General features: G+C 33.0%; 1 protein-coding gene across 1 annotated transcript; it reads left to right on the top strand.

Moving 5' to 3' along the window:
- Positions 1–26,227, top strand: LOC124371674 (N(4)-(Beta-N-acetylglucosaminyl)-L-asparaginase-like). Its single transcript, XM_046830011.1, has 6 exons — positions 1–536; positions 3,832–3,988; positions 6,938–7,163; positions 12,261–12,439; positions 16,700–16,807; positions 25,844–26,227. Exons 1-6 carry the CDS (start codon positions 356–358, stop codon positions 26,067–26,069), a joined length of 1,077 nt encoding a protein of 358 aa, XP_046685967.1. The 5' UTR covers positions 1–355; the 3' UTR covers positions 26,070–26,227.

The following is a 26,227-nucleotide window of genomic DNA, read 5'->3' as shown; positions in this document are numbered from 1 at the left end:
TATTGAAGATAACATTATTTGGGTAATACTGATAAGTGTTATAAGCCGATAAAGGCATTAGGCCGATGTTGTCAATCATAATATTGTAGACTGAGTGTAGACGTGGTTCTGATTATAATGTAAAACGGTGTTTTTTTACTTATATAAAAATACAGGCAGTGTAGTTCAAACGTTTCTACTTGTTTACAGAATATTAACAGTATTATTCAGTATCCTAGCTTACCTATCGTATGTTTCTATTTTAGATCAGTTATAATACTACAATTGGCCTCTTGTGAAAATAAGGAAATTCGAGGTTAACAATTGATCTAACCTGAAAAAGTTTAGTAAGTTACTCCTTACAAGCTTTATTATAATGCGAAATTCAGCTTCTTGCAACTGTATTTGTTATTTTCTTTCTCTTGTAGGTTTGGGATTATTATGTATTGCTGTTGTTAACATTTTCATATTTGAGACATTACTAACTGATGTATATACTAAAAGAGGATTACCACTCGCCATCAATACCTGGCCATTTACCAATGCTACCGCCACTGGTAAGTTTTCAAAATTGCAGATATGCTACTTGTAGTATAAATACGTTCACTCTGCAGATTTGGCTTCAGTATAATAAGCAGCCACCAACGTTATCGGATGACGATTATCGAATGATATGGAATCATCGATATTCATGACCATCCAAAGGACTGAAAGCAAACTGTCAGACCAAATACCGTAATAGATATTTCAAAGAACTTTGGCTAGTTTTTAATCTTAGAAATTAATGTATAAATATTAATATCATTTACAAATTAATACATAATTACAACAAAACAATAAAATTTACTTATCTTATGTATTTTCAAGGATAAATGTGAATGCTTGCGAAACAGACATGTACGTCACTGTTCCTGCCGCCATTACTCAATAATGAAAAATGATTTACATTTTTCATTTATTTCTGTACACGTTTTAACATTGAATACATTTTTAACGTAATGATGTTGAGCTGAATTACGACGTTTTAGACTTTAAAATGGTAATATAGAGAAGCTATACTTTTTATGTAAAAGAAGTGTATTTGTTTCAGATTACATAAATCAACAAAACTTTATATATATATATGCTTTTTGAGCAGCGTAGTACCTACGATTACTTTAGCCAATCGGATATAGTATTTTTGAAGGTACTGGCCGCTTATAAGCTTAATACTTTAGCTGCAAATTTATCTCCGAAAGCATTGTCTGCCTACTGTCTCCACAGTATTTTCTGTTGTATCAAAGACGTTTTCTGTTCTAGCTTCAGTATAATAAGTGGCCACCACTTATCATGATTATCAATTAGAAATATCAAAATTATTAAATACAACATTTGACTTATATTCATAATTATCATTGCCCGCTGATTTTATTTCATTTACGTACTGAGTAGGCTAGTGTAGTCAGCTAGAACAATGGTGATGAACATAAATTATTGGCTCGAAATGTATTTTTAAACATTGAACAATGTTTTAAGTGGTTACAAGATAATGAATCACCTTGCTCTTTTAAATCCGAATTGTCCAGTTTTTAGTGAGGAGATGAAAAGAATTTAAGGTAGAAATCTAGTAACGTTTTACTGCAAAGAAAAGTCAGAACACATTGTTGCAAAAAATAACCTTGAGAATACTTTTTGAACATTCTAAATTTGGTATTATGAATATATTGAAGATCATGTACTAATTTAGTTGGAATAAAACTAATTATAACTTTTTAATTAATGAATGTAGTTTTGGCGGCATCAGTACTTGCAGAAATACCATGTCAGATTGGTTAGAGTAATCATAACATTTATATAAAATATGACTTTACTACCATGACGCCATTGTATTTCTCCATGAAATTACAAATAAAGAATTTTTGATTTGATAAGTACTATGCTGATCAAACATTGTTTAAATAAAGTTTAGTTATTCTATATAATCTGAAACAAATACGTTTCTTTCATGTATAAAAGTTTAGATTCACTATATTACAGTTTTAAAAGCCTGAAACGTAATTCAGTTTGACATTATTGCTCCAAATTAATTCAAAGTAAAATCATGTGTTTAATATTAATTTGACTAAATTTCAATGATGAGTACATGTTTTATTTGTGTCACAAAGAGTCAGACACGTTTATCCTTGAAAATAGTAAAAAGTAAATAAACGTTACATTGTTTTGTTTGTAACATTTTATAACTATAGATAGTTTTTATTTATCTTTATTATACTAATTTTTTAAATTTAAAACCAGTAGAACTATATTGTTATTTGAAATACCTATTACGTAATTTGGTTCAACATTTTGCTTTCAGTATTTTTAGATAGGCCTAGTAATGAATATTGAGGATTCGGTACTCATGAATATCGATAATGATGATTTGATTGTAGTGCTGGCCTATTATTATACTGGAGCCTCTGTTCTCAACATCGTATGGAAAGAAGATACAAGTATCTTATCTTGATCTTTTTACTGCCACAGTCCACTATGCTTGATTCAAGCGTTTAGCCACTGGCCAATTGTTTTTACTACATAGTTTTGTTTTACCGTAAAATCTAAAATTTATACCAAAGTATAGGTTAAGAATCATTAAAAGTATATTTGTGTAAATTTACAAAATTGATATACCTAAGAGTGATAGACTAGAAAAACAAAAGTAGGCTGTGACGTATCAGCTCATTAACATCTTTCGTTAATATGTTAAATAGACTTCAAAAAATGTTTTTCTTTTCTATTTCTCAGTTGTTTTGGACTGTGTAACTTTCAAATCTAGATTTAAGGGACACTTTTCTAACCCGCCGATAAATATAGTCAAAAATCGTCTTTTGCCCAGCTTCTTATTGATAACAGTGACAACATGGGAGAAATTGATTACAGTTTAGAAATTATTCATTTTTTTTTTTACAGGAAATATTGTAAACTCTTGAAGATGAAATTTATGTCACTTCAAACGCAAAGATTCAAAATGTACTAATGTATTTTATTTTTAACAATATACTTGAACAAGAAATTTTATCATGAGCTTGTAAACCAACAGACAAGTACACACCAAGAATAGGAGTTACGTACTTGCTACACACTTCAATCTGTCTATTGTCTGTCCGGTCGTGATCGTGTGTGTATGTGTGGTAGGGCAACCATCTTAATGTTTGTTTATTGTTTGTCCTTATTTATTTTGTTATATCCCCATGTGTATGTTTTATTATACATGTTTTACTTTAACTTTAACAACCCCATGTGGAGCACTTTCACCTTTTTTTTACCAACCGGTAACGGAACTTTTGTTCCGAAATATGTATTGGAAACCTACAACATTTGGAACTGTTTTCATAAGGTATAGTACCATATTTTATTTAATCATACAGTTCCAGGGTTAATTAAGGTAGAATTAATTTTAAAACAAACCCAATCCATTAATAATTCAATTTTATTTGTGTATGTTTGTGTGGGCTATTTTATTTTGAATGAAAACATCATCAGACACACATAACTGAAATAAAATTTAACATCTGATGATATTTTCATATGAAAGGCCTCACACAAATAAAGTTATATTGTTTTTGTTAGTGTTTGTTTTAAAATTAATTGACACTATTGTAAGATTATTTGAAAGACCATTTCTTACTTAAATGGAAAATCAGAATCATGTAAAATAAGTTATACCAGCTGTAAAGATCCAAGTGGTATGTTCCACTATGGGATGCAGAGTACCAACCTAATATTCCTTGAAATAGCTGATGTAATGTCATACACACATTTTTAACCTATCTTGTGTTGTTTAACTATGTATTCTCATTTTATCTAAAACTTATGCTGAGTATTATTTTTCAGCATGGGATGCTGTGTACAGACGCAACCTGTCTGCCATTGATGCCGTAGAGCTTGGCTGCTCGGTCTGTGAAAGAGAGCAATGTGATTTTACAGTTGGTTTTGGTGGTAGCCCTGATGAAAATGGAGAAACCACACTTGACGCTTTCATCATGGACGGGTAGGTTTAATATAATCACATTAGAGATTAGTCCACTAACCCTTTGACGCCGGCGCTATCTGATGTACACTGTGCCTGAGTGGCAGTGCGCGTGGGCCCTGCCTGCCCTCGCTGGGCAGCGGGATTTCACTCAAATCTCACATCCCGTGCATCCTTCTAGTTATTTTCCTCTAACTTTCTTATTTTTTATTCAGTTGGTTCAAAGTAAAGTTTTTATTTTGTAAAACTAAATTACCTTTATTATGAGTTAATCTTACGAATTTTCTGACAATTAATATATGTGTTTTACATTAATTAAGTTTGAAAACTTGTGTTTCATTACATTTTAAGCGTGTTCGGTGGTAAAAAAAACCCTAGAATGAAGCTCTTTTCTAATACTTATCATTAAAATTAGTTTTAATATCAGTATACAGCTTATGTTAGATTTTAATTAGAAAAGAAACATTTTCTTTGGGATAAGAATACATCAATATATTTTTATAGTTACAAATTGTATTGAGTAGAGTTCAGTAAATTAAAGTTATTTACACAGATTGAAATAGTTTGGAGTATGATTTTCAAGTCCTTTTAATAATGTTGGATGATGTGATACCTTAGAAAGCAAGGATCCAAACACAATCCTACGTCACAACCACTGCAGTAGATAGTGGATCTCTTCTCTCTTCCGGCTTTGCGGTACACTACACTGCGTCGTTGAGTGTTGGATTGTTTTGGCCAGTGATTACTATTTCTAGCAGAAAGCCTGGTGGTTTCTCGTATGGTGGGACTCTGAACAATTCGCTCAATGGGACCAAAACGAAGAATAAGTCCTTGGACAAGCTTTAGTCGAAAGTCACTAAGAGGCTTCTTTATTCCATTTTCAGGTTTGTAGAGAATACAGCTGTTCAATACAGTGGTATCCAAAAAATGAAAGAATAGTTTCTTTGCAAGTAAACGTTTCAAAACAAAGTGAACAATTTCGATTTGTTTTTTTGTGAAAAATACAACCTTTTAAGAAACAAACAAAAAAACATTTGGCATGAAAAGGTTAGTTCGTTTAGGAGATAAAAAATAAAGAACAAAGCAATACAGCGTGCGGTACAGCAGTTGTCCTGTTCACTACTCAGCCACCCAAGTATGCCGGGTCAGATGCTGTCCCACGCGCTACTCGGCCACTCATCACAAGTGGGACAGACGCTGTCCCGGCCGACCTCAAAGGGTTAAGATTAGATGGTGTAGTAGCTGGTTTAGCCACGCACGCACATGCATGCTTGCATGATCTGATGACTACAAGTGTTTAACCCTCAAAGGACCAACTAATAATATATCATTACTAGCTGTTTCCCGCGGCTTCGCACGCGTCTCTTAAGCTTTGCCCGTATATTTCTTTGCCTTCAAATAGTGTTTGGATATTTTAATATACGTAACTACTGTGTTGTAATTGCAGTTTATAATGTGCAGGCGCTTTGATAACTTTTATATCTTGCAGTACAGCCTGGTGGTTAGTTACATCAATGGGCATTGCGTATAAACCTTCTACATAGAAAAATACAAATTTTCATAGTGATCGGTCCAATAGTTTCTGAGTCTATAAAGGACAAACACACAAACATTCATTTTTATATATTATGATTGCAGAAACAGTTTAAACAAAATTTGTCGTTTCTCTTAAGCTTACTCTATGCTTTAAAACTATAAGTGTAAAGAAATTTATATATAAATATATTTTTTGTCGCATTATATATGTTTACAAAGAACAGCTGATTAAAAATTTGAAAAGACTCTTTCACTTAATAACATATGTTTGCTGCAATGCATTTCTTACGGGTATTTCTGTAACCAGTGGGGCGGAATCCTGAATCGGGAAAGGGATAAAAAGTATCCTATAACCTTCTACAGATCAAGACAAACAAATTTAAAAAAAAATTAGGCGAATCCGTCCAGCCGTTTGTGAGTGATGCTGTTACACACGAACAGTTTCATTTTTATATATATAGATACATAAAAAATGTTCAAGTATAAAGCTAAGTTGAGTCGTGCGTCATTTAAAAAGTCTCTCTATTCATACAAAAATTTAATTTATTTCACTTCTTGTATAGAGGGTGGTCTAAAGTTGTATGGTTTCAGTTTTTGTACTGTTACCTCATTAAAATATTTAAGCAAATCTAAATTTTTATCCAAGGTTACTGAAGAAGTACTCTTTCTAAACATATGTTACGGTTATCACTTTTTTAGCATATTTAAATTTTTTTAAATAGTTCAAATTTAGGATATTTTAAACTCGTAAAATCTAAAAAATTTAAATTATATGACTTTTATTACACCTATTTATAGCTCTTTTAAAAACTAATTTTTTTACATTCAAAGTTTGGCATTATCTAGGATGGTTTAGAGATGATGAAATACTAATTTTCATGATGTTATTACCGCTTGAAAATTGTGTATGGCCGCCATTTTAAAACCTGACATGCTATTTTTCTGACACGTCTTACTTTGACTAATTTTGCAAAGTTTGAACTTTATACCATTATTCAGTTTTAATATATAATTTTTTCCTAAAACTTAGACAGGCTGACGGTGAACCAAGCAAGATAGGACTGTACTTTATATGATATTTCTTACTTATTTTTATCTAACAAATGGAGTATTTTGTGGACCCCCAGTATAATCACTAAAGCTAACAAGAGAAGAGAATTGGTGTAGTGTAGTACTTGGTCGCTCAACGGCCTATTCGTATCATATGTAGATTGCCAGCATAGTCCTACACGATAGCTTGCATCTTTTCCAAACGTTCAAATAAAATACATTGTATGTAAATTTTTTCTAGTTAGTTCCCCCTGCTGTATTCGAATAGTAATATTGAATACTGCAGTTCGGTATAGAGTATTCTCGGAACTTTCGTATGGCTCTTTAATTTCCAAGATATTTTTCAGAGAATTCGGTCATATTATTTCAAGGATTTGTCTGTAGAGTAACAATGAACATCGGTGCGGTTGGTGCTCTGCGAGAGATAAAGTCTGCCATTTCGGTAGCACGCCATGTATTGGAACACACACGACACTCCATCCTGGTGGGAGAGCTGGCCACACAGTTTGCATTGGAAATGGGTTTCCGCAAGGAGAACTTGACAACGAAACAATCCCAACAAGTGTGGAGCAACTGGCAAAGCAACAGTTGTCAGCCTAACTTCTGGTTGGTGAGTCACAGATATGTTCAGTATTACAAATAGAGAAATTACTTTACTGAAAATGTAAAATGATTAAATATCTTATCTTTATATTGGTCACCAATAAATTGCCAATTTTTCTCCAAATATTTCAATCGGTTTTCAAAGTTATGGCTATGTAAAGTTTCTCAAAATCCACAAAAAACTGGAACCAACATGTTTTGAAATCATTATAGCTTTTCTCCTAATTGAGCTAGACAGATGGTATTGGTGTCTGGTGTCATAGTACTCAGTTTTAAATGCTCTTTCTTTTGATATACAACACATTATACCTTGTCATAAAAGGTTTTTTTATATCAAATTCAAATTTTGAGAGGACTACCTTTATACCAAATTTCATCAAATTCTGAAGTGGTCATGTTTATACCGTGTTGATTTGATATGAAATGACGCAGGCTCTAGAAGTGAGTTCAACCCTTTTATCTATAAAAAAACCTTAAATTAACAATTTGTTTATTAATCGAGGTAAAAACTGTCCTATCTTTTAAGTTTGAGCAAACAATACATATTTATAAAATTTTATTGAAATTGGTTCAGTGGTTTTGGATATTAGCGTAAACAAACACTGTAACACGAGATTTTTTATATAAAGTTTATTTATATTATTAATAATAATGTATTAAATTATATATTTCTTTGATAGAGGCAACAAATCAAACTCAACCAAAGCTCTGGTAGTAACGGTAATGCCTGGAACTAGACACTTTTGTGATGCACATGGTGTACATATAAGTTACTCTTTCAAACACCACCATTTGATGTTTTAGGTCAAAATAAGTAAGAAATGTGATATAATATATAGTCCTATATTGCTTAGTTTACCATCTGTCTGTTTGTGTTATTTAAGGAAAACTGTTATATATCTTGAAATGGTATAAAGATATAGAGATCAAACTTATATATTTAGTTGCAAAATGCAAAATATTTAGTTTAATTAAGACTTGATTTGAAAAAATGTTTCAGAAAAATATCATATCAGATTTCAAATGGCTACCATACAAAAATTTCAAACTTTAATAACTCAGAAATAGAATATTTATAAAAATGTCTAATTATTGTGAAATGTTGGTTATGTTAATATGAACATTTTTGTATCAATTTAATTTCATTTTATTTTGCATTTTGACAATAACACATTGTTTTGCAACGTTTGTTTTAAAAGTTAAAATTCTAATCTAATAGTTTCATCTATTCATACTTACAATCATCACACATACGCATACTCATTCAATTAGGTACACCAGATCCAAAATTTTGGCTTATTTTAGGCCAATACCAATTAGTTATCCCAGCGACTCTCCATGAACTCATCAACCAAGTAAAATGCTTTTGCCACCAGATGGCGCTTCAATCAAGCTCGAATGTGATTTAGATTATCTGTTTGTTTGATGCATTCAGGAAGTTTAATAATTAGCCTAACACCAATTTGAGACAGCAAATGCGCAAATACTGTTGTCCTGGGCTGTTATACTTGCAAGTTCTTTCTATCTCTTGTTCCATACTGATGGATGTATTGGCCTTGTACGAATGTACACTTGGTCCACTAGGACATAACCACCTCCAGCACATAGAGGCAGGGTAAAGTAAGCATTTTTATCTCCTTGAACACATCCCTGTACAACTCTTTAAAATTAAGTTTGAGCATGATGCGAATTTCCTCATTTTGTAATTTAAAAACCCTTTACAATCTGTAGTTGGCACAACCTCCCCATAAACTCACACCATATGACGGATATGTGCAAACCAGACCAAAATAGACAATTTTAAGATATCAAAGGAGTAATACTTTACCAAATTATGCAAGGCATGAGGTAACAGAATTTTACGAAGTTGTTAACTCTTTAAGTTAGGTTAAGTAACCTTTTAAGTTGACTTTGTTATACATGTGAACATGTTTACAACAAATAAATATTTGATTTGACAACTCTAGCACAGACGGAATTAATGTTGTCGTTTCGGGCTAGCTCCACAATCAATTTGTATTCCCAAAAACTTGGTGGATTCTGTTTCCTGTAAGAGTACACCATCCATAGACACAATTGGTATCAATTCTTGTTCATGTTGTCTAAAATTAAATTTAATGAATTTGAGTGATTTGAGTTTAAGTTTATTTCAGAAAAGTGTTATATTCAAGAACTTAGATCGACAATTTTATTTCTAAATCTTGAATTGTTTTATCTGAAATACAGAGAGTTGTGTCTATCAGCGTATTGAATCATCTCTCCATAATGGATCGATGAGTTCAAATTATTAACGTAAATAAGAAATAGTCTCATGATGCACACAGTCAAAAGCCTTTGAGAGGTCAAGGAAAATGTAAAGCACCTGTTTTCACCTCTCAAACCCATCGCCTACTACATCTACAAGGTTAGTTACTGCATCAATTGTTGACCTAATTTTTTTTAATCCAAATTGTTTAGTACCCATAATTTCATAGGTATCCAAAAGTCTCGTTATGAAGACCTCAAAAGTTTTTCAGTGAACAGGAAGGATCGCAATTGCTAGCTTGGTGCTTTTATTTAGCTATGAAAAATAATAATCAAACAGTAAAAGTTTTATTGAGCACAATCCCTCATTGCTGTTTTCAGCAAACAAGACTCATTGCTTATTGTTGTCATTTTTAACACCTTACTATCAAATTTGTTTATGTCTGTATCGAAACACCAGTTATTAAATGTAGAACTTGTTAGTGTATACAGTTCACAAAGCCAAGAAGAATACAAGAGTACAAAGCCATGGGTAACTGCTTATTTTAATTATAATACATACGCCCATCTCACATTCATTTCAATACTTAGGCCTAATTTAATTTAGAAATTTGTTAGTAATAATAATTAAGGAATAATTATTTATAAATTGTCTCAAGTTTTAATACAAACAATAATAAATACAAAATTAAATATATCAAAATTAATCAAAATTCACCTTAATACATATAAAAATTCAAAAGTTATAAAGTGAACTAAAGTCAGTGATACAGTGTGCAGGGATGATTGTTGAAGAGTGAAGAGAGCAGATATTTGAAAGGTGGAGAAGAGAGAGGGATCTGGAAGAAGTGAAGCAAGATTATTATTATAAAGAAACTGGTTACATTTATTCAGCAGTATTTGAAAGGTTACTTTATTAAATTCTTATTATCACTGAAGTACAAAGAAGCAGAAGACAGACATTGGGTGAGAAAATTCCTTTTAAGTTTAATAGTGATTCATTGGAAGAACATAAAACCCAGGAACATTCGATTTGGCTAATAATTCAAAATTAATATAATTAAAATTTTACAACTATTATTTTTCAAAATTACAATATCTTTTATAAAAAAAAAATACCCAATATTTCTATTTCATTAAGCCAGCACAACCACCCTGCCCTAAAAATTAAGAATTGTATTTAAAAAATTTACCATTATTGTATCCTCCATCTTGTTTCAAAATTCAAACTTGTATGTCAATTAATTTATCATCATTAAAGTTCACATTTATATCATACTGAGTTATTTGTTATTTCTAACTATAATCAGAATACAAATTAAGTTTAACCATTTATTTAAAGTAATAATAGTAGTAGGATATTACAACATTTAACATTGAATATTAAATAATATGGATGAAACTCAACCTTTGAGTAGACATTTGTTTAAGATAAGATAATCAGCCATGTGTAAGTCTGGACTGGTGCTTATCACTGTGTTCTCAATCCGTTAAGACAAACAAAACACACTTACTGTTAATCTATATAACCTATTAACATAGTTGTACATAACTTTGTAATACACTTATTATACAAATCACTAACTTATTTCAGAGAGAAATTATTTAAAATGTATCTGAGCAAATTACGTATAAGAGCTAGTTTTCCAATTAAATAAAATTGTCGTAAGGAGTGACACAATACAAACTGTCACCAAATAAACATCACTCATATGAGAACCATCCAGTACAAGGAACTATGTTAAGACCATTATTTCCATGACAACTGGTTGCTGTATGATGTTAAGCCAGATTTAAGGCAACAATTTGGCTCCTTTCAGTGTCTGTATCTTTCATGGTAGCTCTGGACAGTCACCATAGAGAGTGGCTATAGGTTCCATTTACCTAGTTACCTTGACAACTGGTTGCTACAGGATGTTGAGCCAGATTTAAGACAGCAATTTGGCTCCTTTCAGTGTCTGTATCTTTCATGGTAGCTCTGGACAGTCACCATAGAGAGTGGCTATAGGTTCCATTTACCTAGTTACCTTGCCCACTGGTTACTACAGGATGTTGAGCCAGATTTAAGACAGCAATTTGGCTCCTTTCAGTGTCTGTATCTTTCATGGTAGCTCTGGACAGTCACCATAGAGAGTGGCTATAGGTTCCATTTAAATAGTTACCTTGACAACTGGTTGCTACAGGATGTTGAGCCAGATTCAAGACAGCAATGTGGCTCCTTTCAGTGTCTGTATCTTTCATGGTAGCTCTGGACAGTCACCATAGAGAGTGGCTATAGGTTCCATTTACCTAGTTACCTTGACAACTGGTTGCTACAGGATGTTGAGCCAGATTTAAGACAGCAATTTGGCTCCTTTCAGTGTCTGTATCTTTCATGGTAGCTCTGGACAGTCACCGTAGAGAGTGGCTATAATAGGTTCCATTTCATTAGTTACCTTGACAAATGGTTGCTACAGGATGTTGAGCCAGATTCAAGACAGCAATTTGGCTCCTTTCAGTGTCTGTATCTTTCATGGTAACTCTGGACAGTCACGATAGAGAGTGGCAATAGGTTCCATTTACCTAGTTACCTTGACCACTGTTTACTACAGGATGTTGAGAAGATTTAAGACAGCAATTTGGCTCCTTTCAGTGTCTGTATCTTTCATGGTAACTCTGGACAGTCACGATAGAGAGTGGCTATAGGTTCCATTTACCTAGTTACCTTGACCACTGGTTACTACAGGATGTTGAGCCAGATTTAAGACAGCAATGTGGCTCCTTTCAGTGTCTGTATCTTTCATGATAGCTCTGGTCTGTTACAATAGAGAGTGGCTATAGATTTCATTTACCTGGTTGACTTGACCACTTGTTGTTACAGGATGTTGAGCCAGATCCAAGCCAGCAATGTGGCCCCTACCATCCCTTGCCTTCAGGCAAGACCATTACAAACGATCAAGTCACATACAGTCACGATACCATCTCCATGGTAGCTCTGGACAGACAGGGAAGAGTAGCTGTAGGCACGAGCTCCAATGGTGCCAACCACAAAATACCGGGGTAAGTTCAACTATTAACCTTTCTTCTATTAATGTTTCATTTGCAGATTTTCTAAGTTTGAAAAGGAATTTGATGTTCACATGCTGTTCTTCATGGATTCTCAACATTTTTCCGAGGCAGAGACATAAGGTTAACGTTAACTGCTTATAACTAGTGCTATTTGAGAATAAGTATGTGAGCTAGATGAAACTCGAGTTTACAGCCTACATATATTTAAGTTTTTATTCCGATGTCTATGACCCATGTTTTGTGTTTGCGAGTTCTGTATTTGATCACCTGTGATGCCATGTGGTCGATTGTTCAGACTGCACTTTGTGGTTTTAAATGCTGAAATGAGCCAAATATTACGTACATTGTCTTATTGTTATTGTAAATGTATACATGTGTATACATTTTAGAACCCAAAATTAAGTGAATTAAAAATTACAGCTTTTATTTTTTGCACTATTTACAAGTGTGCCTAAATCTCATCTTTGTTGCCAAGCAATGTACTGTGACAAATATTTACTCAGTTGTGTAAAAAAGCTAATTAAAAAGTGTATAGTATTTAATATATTTTGGCTATCTTAGATTTTTATTTTTAGATTTTTTATTCCCTTGAGTAACCAAAACTTTGATAAAATATTTTGAATAAAAAATTAAATTATACTTCACACTTTTTTGTTGAGGAAAATGCTATTAGAATTTATGTCTTTAGATGAAAGAAACCGATGCTAAACTGTTTATATATGAAATAGCTTATATTTTTTATGAATTTTTGAAAAATGTTTGCAATAGTGGAAAAAAATGAGTTCCAGGGTTAAAAGGTGCAACCTGCCAAACATGTACCTCTGATATTAGGTAAGTTGAGCAGACTTTTGACACTGATGATGTAGACGCTGACATACTCGTAAATGTGTTATTTAACTTTAAGTTTATTGAGAAATGGGGAACAAAATGCCTCTCCGCCTAGAAATGGCCTCAGAAAACCAGTGCAGTGAATTCACTTTAAAATAGAATACTTGAAATTAGAATTGTAGATCATTATTCTTCATATATGGATAGTGTATGGTTGTAAATTTTGAATGGTGTACAAAAATTTCAGTATTTGTAGAACGAGATTTCAACAAAAGAATCACCAGGAAAATTACTTTGACACCTGTAAAATGATATGGCAGTTATTGTTACATGAGTTTTTATGGCACTTTAAAGTATATTGTGTGTGCATACATGAACTAGAACAGAATCAATAATCAGTTTTATGACTGTAACTATCTTTGTTCGCTCCATTTCATTGTAGTTTCATGGCCTGTGATAATTGTCCAATTGTTTTTCTTTCTGCACGTGGGAGGGAGTTTTAATATTTTACCCTTGTGCTGATATTCATTGTTTATTGTGCTGCTCACCTATTGACAAGTTTTGGTATCCTATCTCTATGGTACAGGGACTTGAAAATAATTACTTCATCACACTGCCTACAAAATACTTTTTAGGATAATATTTGACAAATCTGTAGAAAAAGTATGAGTTAGTTTGACATAATTAATACTAAAATAGCATGTAATATGTCCACAATTTAAACAAATATTAAAGTTCTTATTCCCTATTGAAACAAAATTGAAGAAGGTCCTCTTGTAGTTACTAAAACTCTAGTTTTCCTAATATGGTAAAGTACATTTTCATAAGTATTTTCCGTATCAAAAAATTAATTTACTAAAATTAAGGACAACAAAGAGTGATAAATAGACTATTAACGTTTATACAAACAGACAAGAAGTGGTGAACTTTATCTTTATTTGAGAACTTCCAACAGAAAAACTAAAAAACATATCCTTGTGTTTCTTTGATGTTGGAACTAATTTCCAAATTTTATTAAAACTGATCAATTTAAAATTTATTTCTTTGCAAATTAGATTAAAAAAAAGAAATAAAATGAAAAATATCTTTATTAAATAGGTGGAGTTAGGGCTGTCAGCCCTCTCTATCACTGAACCTCGTATCATATCCAGTAAATTAACAATAATTGAAGACTGATGTAAACTTTTAACATACTTAATTTTATAATAAAATGTAACAAGTTTGTTTCATGTTACAGTCGAGTGGGAGATGCACCACTCGTGGGTGCTGGTGGCTATGCAGATGGAACAGTTGGTGCGGTACCATGCACCATAGAGATGATAGACTGTAACAAGTTTGTTTGATGTTGTAGATGGAGCTTATATTGGTACTGATAACTTACTTACATTAAAAAATTAAACCAATATTTAACCCTTTTAACCCCAGCCATTTTTCCATGGACTTGCCAGAAAGCCCATGGCGATATGGGACCGTAGTGCAGAATTGAGGGAAAATACATCTAGTTTTCTTATTTTGGAAGATAATTTTTAGGTTTTTGTTTTAAATTGTTCACAAATAAGTGTACTCTTAGATGTAATAGTTAAAAAGTACTTTTACAGAATGATATGTTTTTTAGGCGTATATACACATAAAAAAATTTTTATTTTTATTATTTTTTATAGTTTGGACATACATAAAGGGTAGAAAAAAAAATTGTAGCCCCTGAAAAATGAAGCAATTTTGTTGTACATATATTTCTTACTACACACACAAAATTTGAAAGAACTTTCCTTGATAAATGCAGGAGATATATCCAATTAATTGTATTGCTGCATAAGCACTTCTTCATATATTTCCACATACACGTCAGTAGAAGTATACAGATATGTATACTTGTTTTTGCACTTTTGAAATAATAACAATTGTAAAATAACACAAACTAATTGTAATGGTTTGTAAGACTAAAACTTGTTTAATTTTTCGAAAAAGTAAAAGAAATAATATTTACAATATATACATTTTATATAAACAACTCAATTCATTGTCTCCAAAAATAGCACATTCACCACTAATAATAGTGTTTATCAAAGTGTTTTCACTCACTGGTAACTTTTCTCTACGACGTTTACTCATGTTTTTTTACTAATAATACAATAAATCACACGAAAAACAACCTTTTTCAATCACGCAAACTAATTGAGGTTATAAGTCAGCATACAACAACAATGCAACTGAAGTCGTCTGACAGCTGACATCGACAAATAAACTACGCTCAACGACGACGAAATACGATGCCAATTGGAAGGTTTTATTGTTTTTGCATGTAGCCCGTTTCTTCACCGACTACTATACCGAAACTGATGGCATTTGGACATATTATTAGACAGCTACATTAAATTCTCGAGACGTCCGGTATATCGGACGTTGGGCATTTTAGCTAGACCACCTCTGTCCGATATATCGGACGCCGGGGCTAAAAGGGTTAACACTTTTATTATTTTGTGAGGCCTTTCGATATCAAAGATATCTTCTTTTGTGATGTGTCTGAAGAAGATATCTTTGATATCGAAAGGCCTCACAAAATAATAAAAGTGTTAAATATTGGTTTAATGTTTTAATGTAAGTAAGTTTGTTTGATGTTACAGTCGAGTGGGAGATGCACCACTCTTGGGTTCTGGTGGCTATGCAGATGGAACAGTTGGTGCGGTACCATGCACCATAGAGATGATAGACTGTAACAAGTTTGTTTGATGTTACAGTCGAGTGGGAGATGCACCACTTGTGGGTGCTGGTGGCTATGCAGATGGGACAGTTGGTGCGGTAGCATGCACCATAAAGATGATAGACTGTAAACAAGTTTGTTTGATGTTACAGTCGAGTGGGAGATGCACCACTCGTGGGTGCTGGTGGCTATGCAGATGGGACAGTTGGTGCGGTACCATGCACCATAGAGATGATAAACTGTAACAAGTTTGTTTGATGTTACAGTCGAGTGGGAGATGCACCACTTGTGGGTGCTGGTGGCTATGCAGATGGGACAGTTGGTGCAGTACCATGCACCATAGAGATGATAGACTGTAACAAGTTTGTTTGATGTTACAGTCGAGTGGGAGATGCACCACTTGTGGGTGCTGGTGGCTATGCAGATGGGACAGTTGGTGCGGTACCATGCACCATAAAGATGATAGACTGTAACAAGTTTGTTTGATGTTACAGTCGAGTGGGAGATGCACCACTCGTGGGTGCTGGTGGCTATGCAGATGGGACAGTTGGTGCGGTACCATGCACCATAGAGATGATAAACTGTAACAATTTTGTTTGATGTTACAGTCGAGTGGGAGATGCACCACTTGTGGGTGTTGGTGGCTATGCAGATGGAACAGTTGGTGCGGTACCATGCACCATAGAGATGATAGACTGTAACAAGTTTGTTTGATGTTATAGTCGAGTGGGAGATGCACCACTCGTGGGTGCTGGTGGCTATGCAGATGGGACAGTTGGTGCAGCTGCATGCACTGGAGATGGTGATGTAATGATGCGCTTCCTTCCAAGGTATATAAACTCAAGTAAAGTGTTTGCTAATTCCATTTTAAATACTATAACGTTAAATAATATCAATTGCATTTAACATTTTAGTAAATATCATCGTATTTGCGAAATATGTAGGTAAAAGAAACTTGATTAAGTTTAGGACTAGTTTCTTTCACCACATTTGGAAAAAAATCCCAAAAAGTTAACAAATGGTTAAATTTAATCGTTGGTTTTCAATAAGATTAGACATGATAACAAAATTTTAAATGTTAGAATGGTTTTATATTACGAATTTAGAATACTATGTTTGTGGAAATAGAAATTTTGGGAAATCAAAATAAGTTTAATTAGATCAACTCAATCTGTCATTAGTGCAAAAGAAATAATGGGAAACATCCTGAGTCTGAAAACTGAAATAAATTAAATTTGAAAACATTAAAACTGTTTTAACTCGGAACATACTTAGGGAAAGTTTTACAAAGCTAATCCAAAAGATACTACTCAAGATTCTAGGTACTGTGTTACATTATGATATGTGCTTTTGATTGGGTATACATAGCTGAGGCGAAAAGACCATCAAATGTGAAAGTGAAAGAACATAAAAGTATACTTTTTACCCGACTGTACAAACCGGTGCTTCACCAGCCTCTACCGCAATAGCTGCTGAGTTTTGTTATTGTGAGTGGTTAGGTTATATCTTCAAGTTGTGCTTTGTTGTTGTGTTATAATTACATAGCGATTTTTGTGATGGCTGATAAATTCGAACAAGGGGCTTGAATCAACTTTCAACTTAAGAAATCACCAGCAGAAACTTTTGCAATGCTTCAAGAAGCTTTTGAAGAACATTCACTGAGCAAAACACAGGTTTTTGAATGGTACACTTATTTCAAGGCTGGTAAATTGAAAATGATGACACCAATTGAAAATGATCATCGTTCAGGACGACCTTCCACGAGCAAAACAGATAAATTTGTTGGAAACATTCGACACTTCATTCATGAAGACCGTCATCAGACAATAATTGACTTATGTAATAGTGTTGGTATTAGGTACAGAAGCTGTCAAAATATTTGAACTGAAAGTCTAGGTATGCATCGAGTTGTCACAAAATTTGTGCTTTGGCTTTTGACTGTTGAACAGACACAGCAACATGTTGATGTGTGCAGTGAACTCAAAGAGACATCTGAAAGTGACCCCACATTCATATCCAGGATCATAAACTGGTGATGAAAGTTGATTTTATGGTTATGATCCAGAAAGAAAACAGCAGTCATCTGTGGAAAAGCCCACAATCACCAAGATCGAAAACAACAAGACAAGTGGGAAGTGCAATAAAAACAATGTTTGTGGTTTTTTTTTTTTTTAAATTAAAGGCAATGTTCATTTAGGGATTCGTGCTACCTAGTGTTACAATGATCTCTGATTTTTTTTGTGACGTTTTAAGGCGTTTGAGGGAAAAAGCCTGATTTGTGGAAAGACTAAAACTGGCTGTTGCACCACGACAACGCTCTAGCTCACATTCCCATGAAAAAAAAAAACAAGGTTACCGCTCCATATCCTGCCTATTCACCAGATTTAGGCCCTTGTGACTTTTCTCTCTTCCCAAAAATGAGACTGGTTTTAATAACAATGTTGTCAAGTAAAAATAAGTGAGGTAAGTTACATGGTGTTTGTGACAAACTGAGTGGTGTGGGTCTTGTTGAAATGAAGATACCGTTTATTTGTAACAAACCACCCGGAAGGTCATTGAGATGTTGTAATTGATAAGAGAATTGGTATCTTTGTGATAAAACATAAGAATAGCATAGCTACCGAACTATTCTTACAAGGAGACGAGACATCCAAAGGCAGATCATTTATATACAACAGAAACAACAAGGGTCCAAGGATGGAGTCTGAGGTACTCCTGTTTGGGAAAACAAGTAATCGGAGATGAAGATTTCCCTTCTTGATGGACTTGAACACACAGAATATAACCACTTAAAACCAATTAAAACCACTTTAACCCTGGAAGTGTCGGTCGACCCATTTGGTGTTGATGAGGTCACTTCTAAAGTGCAATCGACACTAACGGGGTCGATTCGTAATATACCGATAAAATGCTTATTACTGGTCACAGACCTTTAAATTATATATCAATCTATTGCTTATGAGTTGCTTTTAATGTTTAGTGGTCTTTATTATCTTTTGTGCTGTATCTAGATGGCAACCAGCTTAACTTTATAAGCTGTCATTGTGCTGTGCTCGATCGTATCTGTGTAGCGGAGATTGCCGGTTGTAAACAAATCATTTCTTTTTTGTTCGGGAATGCGTCTACATGATTTGTGTCCAGTTTTAATATAATTAGTTTCATTTTAAAACTAGTAATGGCTGATCCATGTGGATCTAGTGATATTTATAATATTCTCATGGAATATGATGTGAGTGATTACGTTGAATCTGAAGTGACTCAGAGTGAGAAAACCAAAAACCTAGTGTAAATATATTTTGTTTTTTTTTCTTCAATTCTAAAATGTTAAAAACTGTTTTAAGTATATACTGCTCTATATCATCAAACATAAAAAAAGGTAAGAAACATATTGAATATTTGTTTGATAGTACTTATTTCATTGTGTTGCCTAGCAACTGAAAAAGTGGCAAATTTGCACTTTTCTGTATAAACATAATTGTTATCACTTTTTTTTATTTTTTAACCAATAAAACTATATATTTGTATGTTTATAACTAAATTTGCTACAATTTGGCTATCCTACATGTTCTGTTCATCTTAAAATTTTTGTAAGATAAGGATAGTTTAATGTAACATAATTTTTTTCATACTTAAGTTAAAATTATAGTCACGATACATGGCATAATTTTTTAAAATTTCCTATTAAAACTTATCTAGTTTTATTCTCTGTTTTATAACAAAAACATTGACTTTGCATAACACTTTATACTTAAATAAAAAAAACATTTTTTTATGAATTTTACCGTGAGAGCCTGCAAATTGCATGAAAAGTGCCGAGATTTCAGAAATTCTGATAAGACACTTCCAGGGTTAATAAATTCCCTAAAAATAGTGCCTCTCAAGTTTTTTCTAAAAGTATGAAATGATCAACTGTATTGAAGGCCTGCTTATGTCACAAAAGAGACCCATGGTTTGTTCACCAGCCAATTGAAGTAAGGATTCTCCTTAAAGTATCTGAAGTATTACAACCTGGTCGAAAACCATATTGATAAGGAAACAACATTCCAATGGATTATTAAGAAATTTGTCATACACCATCCTCTCAAAAAATGTTTAGAACACGGGCATTAGTCCAGCTCCAGCTCCATTAGAACATGTTCAGATCCAGCTCCGGCAGTCGAGCTGATAAGACCTATCGCTTATCGCTGTGTTTGAGGTTCAAGGTCGGAAGACACGTGTTGTACTCGTTGTGTAGAATACGTTGTATAAACCTGAATTTTTCTAGTGTTAATTATTTTTTTCCGTTGAAATGTCGTCCTGTGTGCTTGTAAAAACCTTGTGCGATGAAGTAAGTGATGTTAAGTGTTTCTGGAGGGTGTGAGGCATTAACACATTTAAAGTGCATAAAACCTGAAGGCGATGGAGGAAATTACTTCGTTCCGCAAAGGACTGGAAGTGCAAGGAGTGCAAGAATCCTTCTGTACATGGTAGCGGGACTTCGTCAGCCTCTGCATCAAACGCTGTTACCAAGGATTTTATTGTTAAGGTAATGGAAGGTTTCAAAACTGAAGTTTTCGGAGAGCTGAAATCGTTTAAAAAATGAGATGTTAGATCTCGCTAAGTCGGTACAGTTTGTCTCAGACAAGCTGGATGCTTCAAACACCTTAATGAACCAAATAAGTGAGCAGTTTGCTACCTTGAAGAAAGAGAATGAAATTTTAAAGCGGGAAAACAGTACCTTGAAGAGTGAAGTAAGTGAGCTGAGGGACAGAATGAGGAGCATGGAACAATTATTCCAGAAAGAATAATGTAGAAGTGAGTGGTGTCCCGGTAACACCGGGCGAGTAGTGGTGGACATAGTAAAGGATATAGGCGCAGCCCTGGGAGTAGAGGTGCAGGACAGTGATGTCGCGGCCACACACCGAGTACCCGCCTTTAAGAAGGAGCGTCAGCCATCCCTCATCATCCAGTTTCAAAGAAGGAGACATGAAGGAACTCTGGATCTCGAAGTTTAGGGAGAAGAGAAGCCGCTGACAGCTCAACGGGTGAAGAACTGCTTCCCAGTGTTCTCCTGTGTACGTCAATGACCACCTGACGCCAGAAAAATAAACTCTTCCTCAGGAACCCTGAAGCAAAAATGTCGGGAACTTGGCTATCAGTTCTCCTGGTGGTCGTGATGGCAAATTTTTTGCTAGGAGAGCAGAGAAGGCGAACCTGTAAAGCGAATCGTCAATTTACAGAGACATAGAACAACTAAAAGTAACAACGTACAGTAAGGTAAAAATGTCAATCTGAACTTATGACACCAATTAATCGAATTTTTATGTATTATGAGCATTTCCTAGCTGTGGATATGTCACATTATGCAATTATTCCTTATTTACTTATAACGAACTATGTATTTTTTTTTACTAAAGATTTGTATGATTCGATCCAAAATTAACAGTTTTGAATAGCTTAAGTTACGATAGCGTATTAATGCGTATTATTTTTGTCTAATAATTTTTCTGTATTCTTTTTAAACCTATTAAGTACAAGAAAAAATGTAATATGCAACTGAAATGGCTCTTTTATTATTTTTATTTTACACGTCAAGATTTTTATTACTTAGTTCTAACTATAATTTCTAAATATGGTACAAATGGCATTTACCTTAATTGTTAATCATTTCGTTGTCATACATTATAGACTTTTTTACAGGTTTTTTAATTTCTTTGTTTTTTTTTTTTTTTTATCGCAGTAAACTTCAAAATAAATAGGCCTACATTAGATTTTATTTATTCAACAAATATGTCAGGTTTTAATGTAGAAAATAATGTAAATAATTTGGAATATTTTTTCAACAATGTAAATAATGGGAGTAGCTTAAACTTAATTTTATGCCAACATCAGGAGCTTGAGAAAAAATTTAATTCATTTCTTTAGAATTCCATCAAATAGGTAGTAAAATCAGCTTTATTGTTTTCAGCGAAATATGGATAAAAAGTGAGGAGGTAAATTTATATATAGTAATACCGGGATATAAAGTGTTTCATTATTGTAATGAAACTATACAGAGCAGGCGGTGTAATTGTGTTTATGTTGCAGAAGAGATAAACACAGTTCAATTAAAATTAGAATTCCCAAACAGCAGATTCATTATTAATTAAACTGATTTTTCAAAAATTCGTTTTTTAACCTCCTCTGTTTATATAGATTACAAAGTTTTCAGGAACATGACTTTATTAACGAGCTTTCTGTGAAATTACCTCAATTATACCACAATACAGTCATCATAGGTGACTTAAATATTAACATACTCTCTGATAAAACAAAACCCACAAAATTTATTTAACTCTTTTGCACAGCTATGGTTTTACTCAGGTTTGTATACAAACCAACGCGTATTACAGAAGACTCGCGAACGTGCATAGACCATATCTTTATCAGACACAAATTCGTAAACCAATTTAAGAGCGAGGTTTTGATATTAACCTCACAGATCACTGCGTTTTAGGTTTAAGAATAGAATTTTTAACTAATCGAGAAATAAAACCAATTAAAATAGTAGTATTCAGGAACCACATTTTTCAAAAATTAATTATGTTTTACTAAAAAACTAAGTTTACAAGCTCTTGATTGGGAGCAGTTTGTATTGAATCGAGCGATGTTAACATCTGTTTTGATAGATTTCACGATTTCAGGATTTTCGATTTCTCGTAATCCTTGGATTACTGCAAAACTGTTAAACAAATTTAAAAGGAGAAAAAAAGCTTTATAAAATTTCCAAACAGAGACCTTATGACAACAAGTACTTAGACTACTATAAAAAATACTCGGAAAATGTATCAAATGAAATTGACTCAGCAAAAAATCAATATTTTTTCTAAATTAATTGAAAATTGTCAAGGAGATATTTCTCTTCAATGGAGAGTAATAAATAGGATAAGTGGTGGAGAAGTGAAGAACTGTTTTGATAAGCTGGAATTAGATAATGGGGAAATTAAAACGGAACCATTAAGTGTAGCAGAAACAATAAACAATTACCTAATCGCGGCACAATCGGGTTCTTGCGATAAAGGCCCCGGTTTTCTACCGTATCATTACCGCAAAAGGCCAGTTTCGTTTTTCATTCATCCAACAAACTGAAGATGAAGTTTATTTCCATTATTAATGGTTTGAAAAATAAAAAAATCTTCTGGTTTTGATGGCTTCAATGTTGTTTTAATAAAAACTATAGCAAATGAAATTTCTTCCGTTTTGACTGTACATAATTAATTTAAGTTTTACAAACGGAATTTTTCCTGAAAAATTGAAGTCAAATATAATCGTGCCAATTTTTAAAAAAGGGTTATCAGTTAAATTTGATAATCTAAGACCAATAAGCCTTCTATCAATATTCTCAAAAATTATTGAAAAACTCATGAAATTACGCATAATACAGTTTTTTAGATAGATTGAATTTTTTTAGTGATAACCAATATGGATTTAGGAAAGGAAGATCTACCGAAGACGCTTTGTTAAATAGCTCAAATCTGATTTATAAAAGTTTCAACAGTAAAAAATAAAACATCTGGTCTTTTTATTGATTTTTAAAAGGGCAATTTGACCTAGTCAAATCATGAAATACTTTTAGATAAATTACATGCAGTTGGTATAAGAGGAGTAGCACAAGACTGGTTTCGAAGTTTTCTCACAAATCGTAAGCAAAGAGTAAAAGTATGTGGTGCTCTGAGTTTTTCCCCTGACTGTCTCAGCAGGGGTCCCCCAGGGTTTCCGTTTTGTCTGCTACCCTTTCATAATTTTTATTAACGATTTGTTAGAGGAGGAGTTTCACGGAAAGCCAAGCGTTTTTGCTGACGATTTTGCCATGTTTTATTCTGAAAAGAACCCTCAACAAATTTGGAACAACATGATGGACGATATACGAGTTTTTGAGAAAGTGGTGTGATGAAAACAAAATGGAAATTAATGTAAATAAAACAAAATTTATGAATTTTGATTTTGTTGGTTTTTTAGTTTTAACGAATTGGTAAAATATCACGAGCAAAACTGTACTGGAAATTTTTGTAATTGTTTGACTATTGGAAAGGTGGATCAATTTAAGTATCTGGGTGTTTTTTTCGATGAAAAGTTATCTTGGATAAGCATATATTGTTTTTACAAAATAAATTAAAATCTTGTATCAGAAAATTTTATTTTTTAAAAAATTGTTGTGACGAAAAGTTATTAAGAATCTTATATTACGCCTTAATACAATCCAGGTTGCAATACGCAATTCAATGTTGGGGCGGGAGGGCGGGACTTTTAAATACCAACGTAGAAAAAATTGCGAGTGTTGTACAAAATTCATTTTTATTCGAATCATATTAGGAAAATCTATTAGAGAAAAGTTCCTATCCTCTTTATTGTCATTTGAAAATTCTCCCTATACAGCACCTTTTTGTATATAAGGTACTAAGAGTATTTTATATCAGAAGTGGTAATACTTGGAAACTTTTGAAATTAGTTTATAGTGCTAGACGTAATTTTCAGAACTTCTTTTTCGAGTACCTAAAGTCAACAGATCTTCATTTAGGCAATCCTTTAATTATCTTGGTCCCAAAGTACTTTAACAAATTACCGCTTGAAATAAAATTATGTAACTCATTTAATAGTTTTGATAATCTGTTAAATGGTGGTTGTTCTCGTTGGAGGATACTAATTTCTTAAAACAGTATATTAATTTAGTATCTTTTTGTTTGTAATTTTTCTTTTGTATATAGCCTAAACCTATAATAATGTAAAAACACCATTAATAAAAAAAAAAACAAATTATTTTTGGTTTGTAAATAGCAAAATTATTACGTTTTTTATTTATAGATTTGTATATATTTATGTACAGGGATATGTTTATGTATGTATGTAGAAAGATTTTCCAATATTTAAAAGGAAAACTTTTTTGTTCTTGTTTTGGTGACTTATATCTTTAAAGGTGTATTTTATATTTAGTTAAAGCTACACAGAAGATGGCAGTTAAAGTGATGGACTGGACTCTGTTTGTTTATTTATTATATTATATTATATTTTTAGTTGCGCTGCCACATAACTGGAAATCGTGGCAGTGTAATTCCGAGGTTTTGTAATGTTTATTTAATTGTTTAGTTATTATGGAATAAATCATTATTCTCATTATTCTCATTAAAGTAACTGGTTAGTAAAAATATGGATTTCTTATTTTGGTCAAGCACACAAATAATTTTGCTTGTAGGATCAGAGGAATCTGAATAACTATTTGTCGGCAACATTTCAGTTTTTGTACATCCAGACATGCTGTAAATGAAAGTATTTTTGCTCTGATGTTCCATAGATAGCCTTGGCTCCAAAATGCTCACTGACTACCTTATCTTAAATGTCCTTTTCTTTATGTTTATGTAGGTGTAGGTCACCATTTTCGTTCAATAGTTGAGTACTATTTATTTTGTTGCCATGATTGTACAAGAAAGAAGCTGTAAAACGTTACTTAATTATTAATGAGGGACTTTAGCTGACTTAGTATACAGTTACCCTAGACTGATTGACTAATGGTAATTCTTTGTTTAAAGTTCAATGACAATGGGTGATTTGAAAGGATAAAATGTTTTCGGACATTTACAATTGTTAATGTTAAAAAAAAGAACACTTGACTATTTTTCGAGGATTGGAATCTCTCCAATTCATTGGTAAGTCATAAGGTTTAGCATACATGGAAAAATTATTTGTACTACCGTTACTTTATTACTATGTTTTCCAGAGTGATCGGAATATGACTGTGATCTTAGTTACTTATTAGTAACTTTGACAACTAATTAAGCTAATGTTTTAGTACAACAGATTGTATAATAACTAATGTTATGTTAAGAAAAGGATAATGACTTGAAACTGTGCAGTTTTCTGGCTGTGGAAGAGATGCGTCACGGGTCGTCACCTGAGGAGGCTGCGAAGACTGCCATCTCTCGTATCGCCAAATATTACCCAACATTCAGTGGTGCAATCATCACGGTTAACATCCAAGGTGACTACGCCGCAAGCTGCCATGGACTCGACAGTTTCCCCTACTCTGTTCACAGTCCCCAATATCCCTCAGGAGTTGTATTGAGGGCTTCTTGCATCTGAGCTGTCGTGTATGTTCCTATTGTATCTGTGATATTTCTTCTGTATACCCTAGTTGAACTCAATATAGATTTGAGATAGGTATAAGAGAGCAATATGTATGGACTGATAATCACATGTCTCTTAAGGGACTCATAAAATTAAATTTTTCATAAGTAAAA

The sequence above is a fragment of the Homalodisca vitripennis genome, unplaced genomic scaffold (assembly GCF_021130785.1).
Source record: "Homalodisca vitripennis isolate AUS2020 unplaced genomic scaffold, UT_GWSS_2.1 ScUCBcl_1796;HRSCAF=5867, whole genome shotgun sequence".
Lineage (NCBI taxonomy): Eukaryota > Metazoa > Arthropoda > Insecta > Hemiptera > Cicadellidae > Homalodisca > Homalodisca vitripennis.
Note: the sequence above shows the minus strand (reverse complement) of the source record. Positions and strands in the feature narration are given on the sequence as shown.

Coding starts and splice junctions, on each gene's coding strand:
- LOC124371674 (XM_046830011.1), top strand. CDS start 356: ATGCGAAATTCAGCTTCTTGCAACTGTATTTGTTATTTTCTTTCTCTT. Junction 7,164..12,260: donor GTCAGCCTAACTTCTGGTTG/GTGAGTCACAGA, acceptor TTGTTGTTACAG/GATGTTGAGCCAGATCCAAG. Junction 12,440..16,699: donor GCCAACCACAAAATACCGGG/GTAAGTTCAACT, acceptor TTGATGTTATAG/TCGAGTGGGAGATGCACCAC.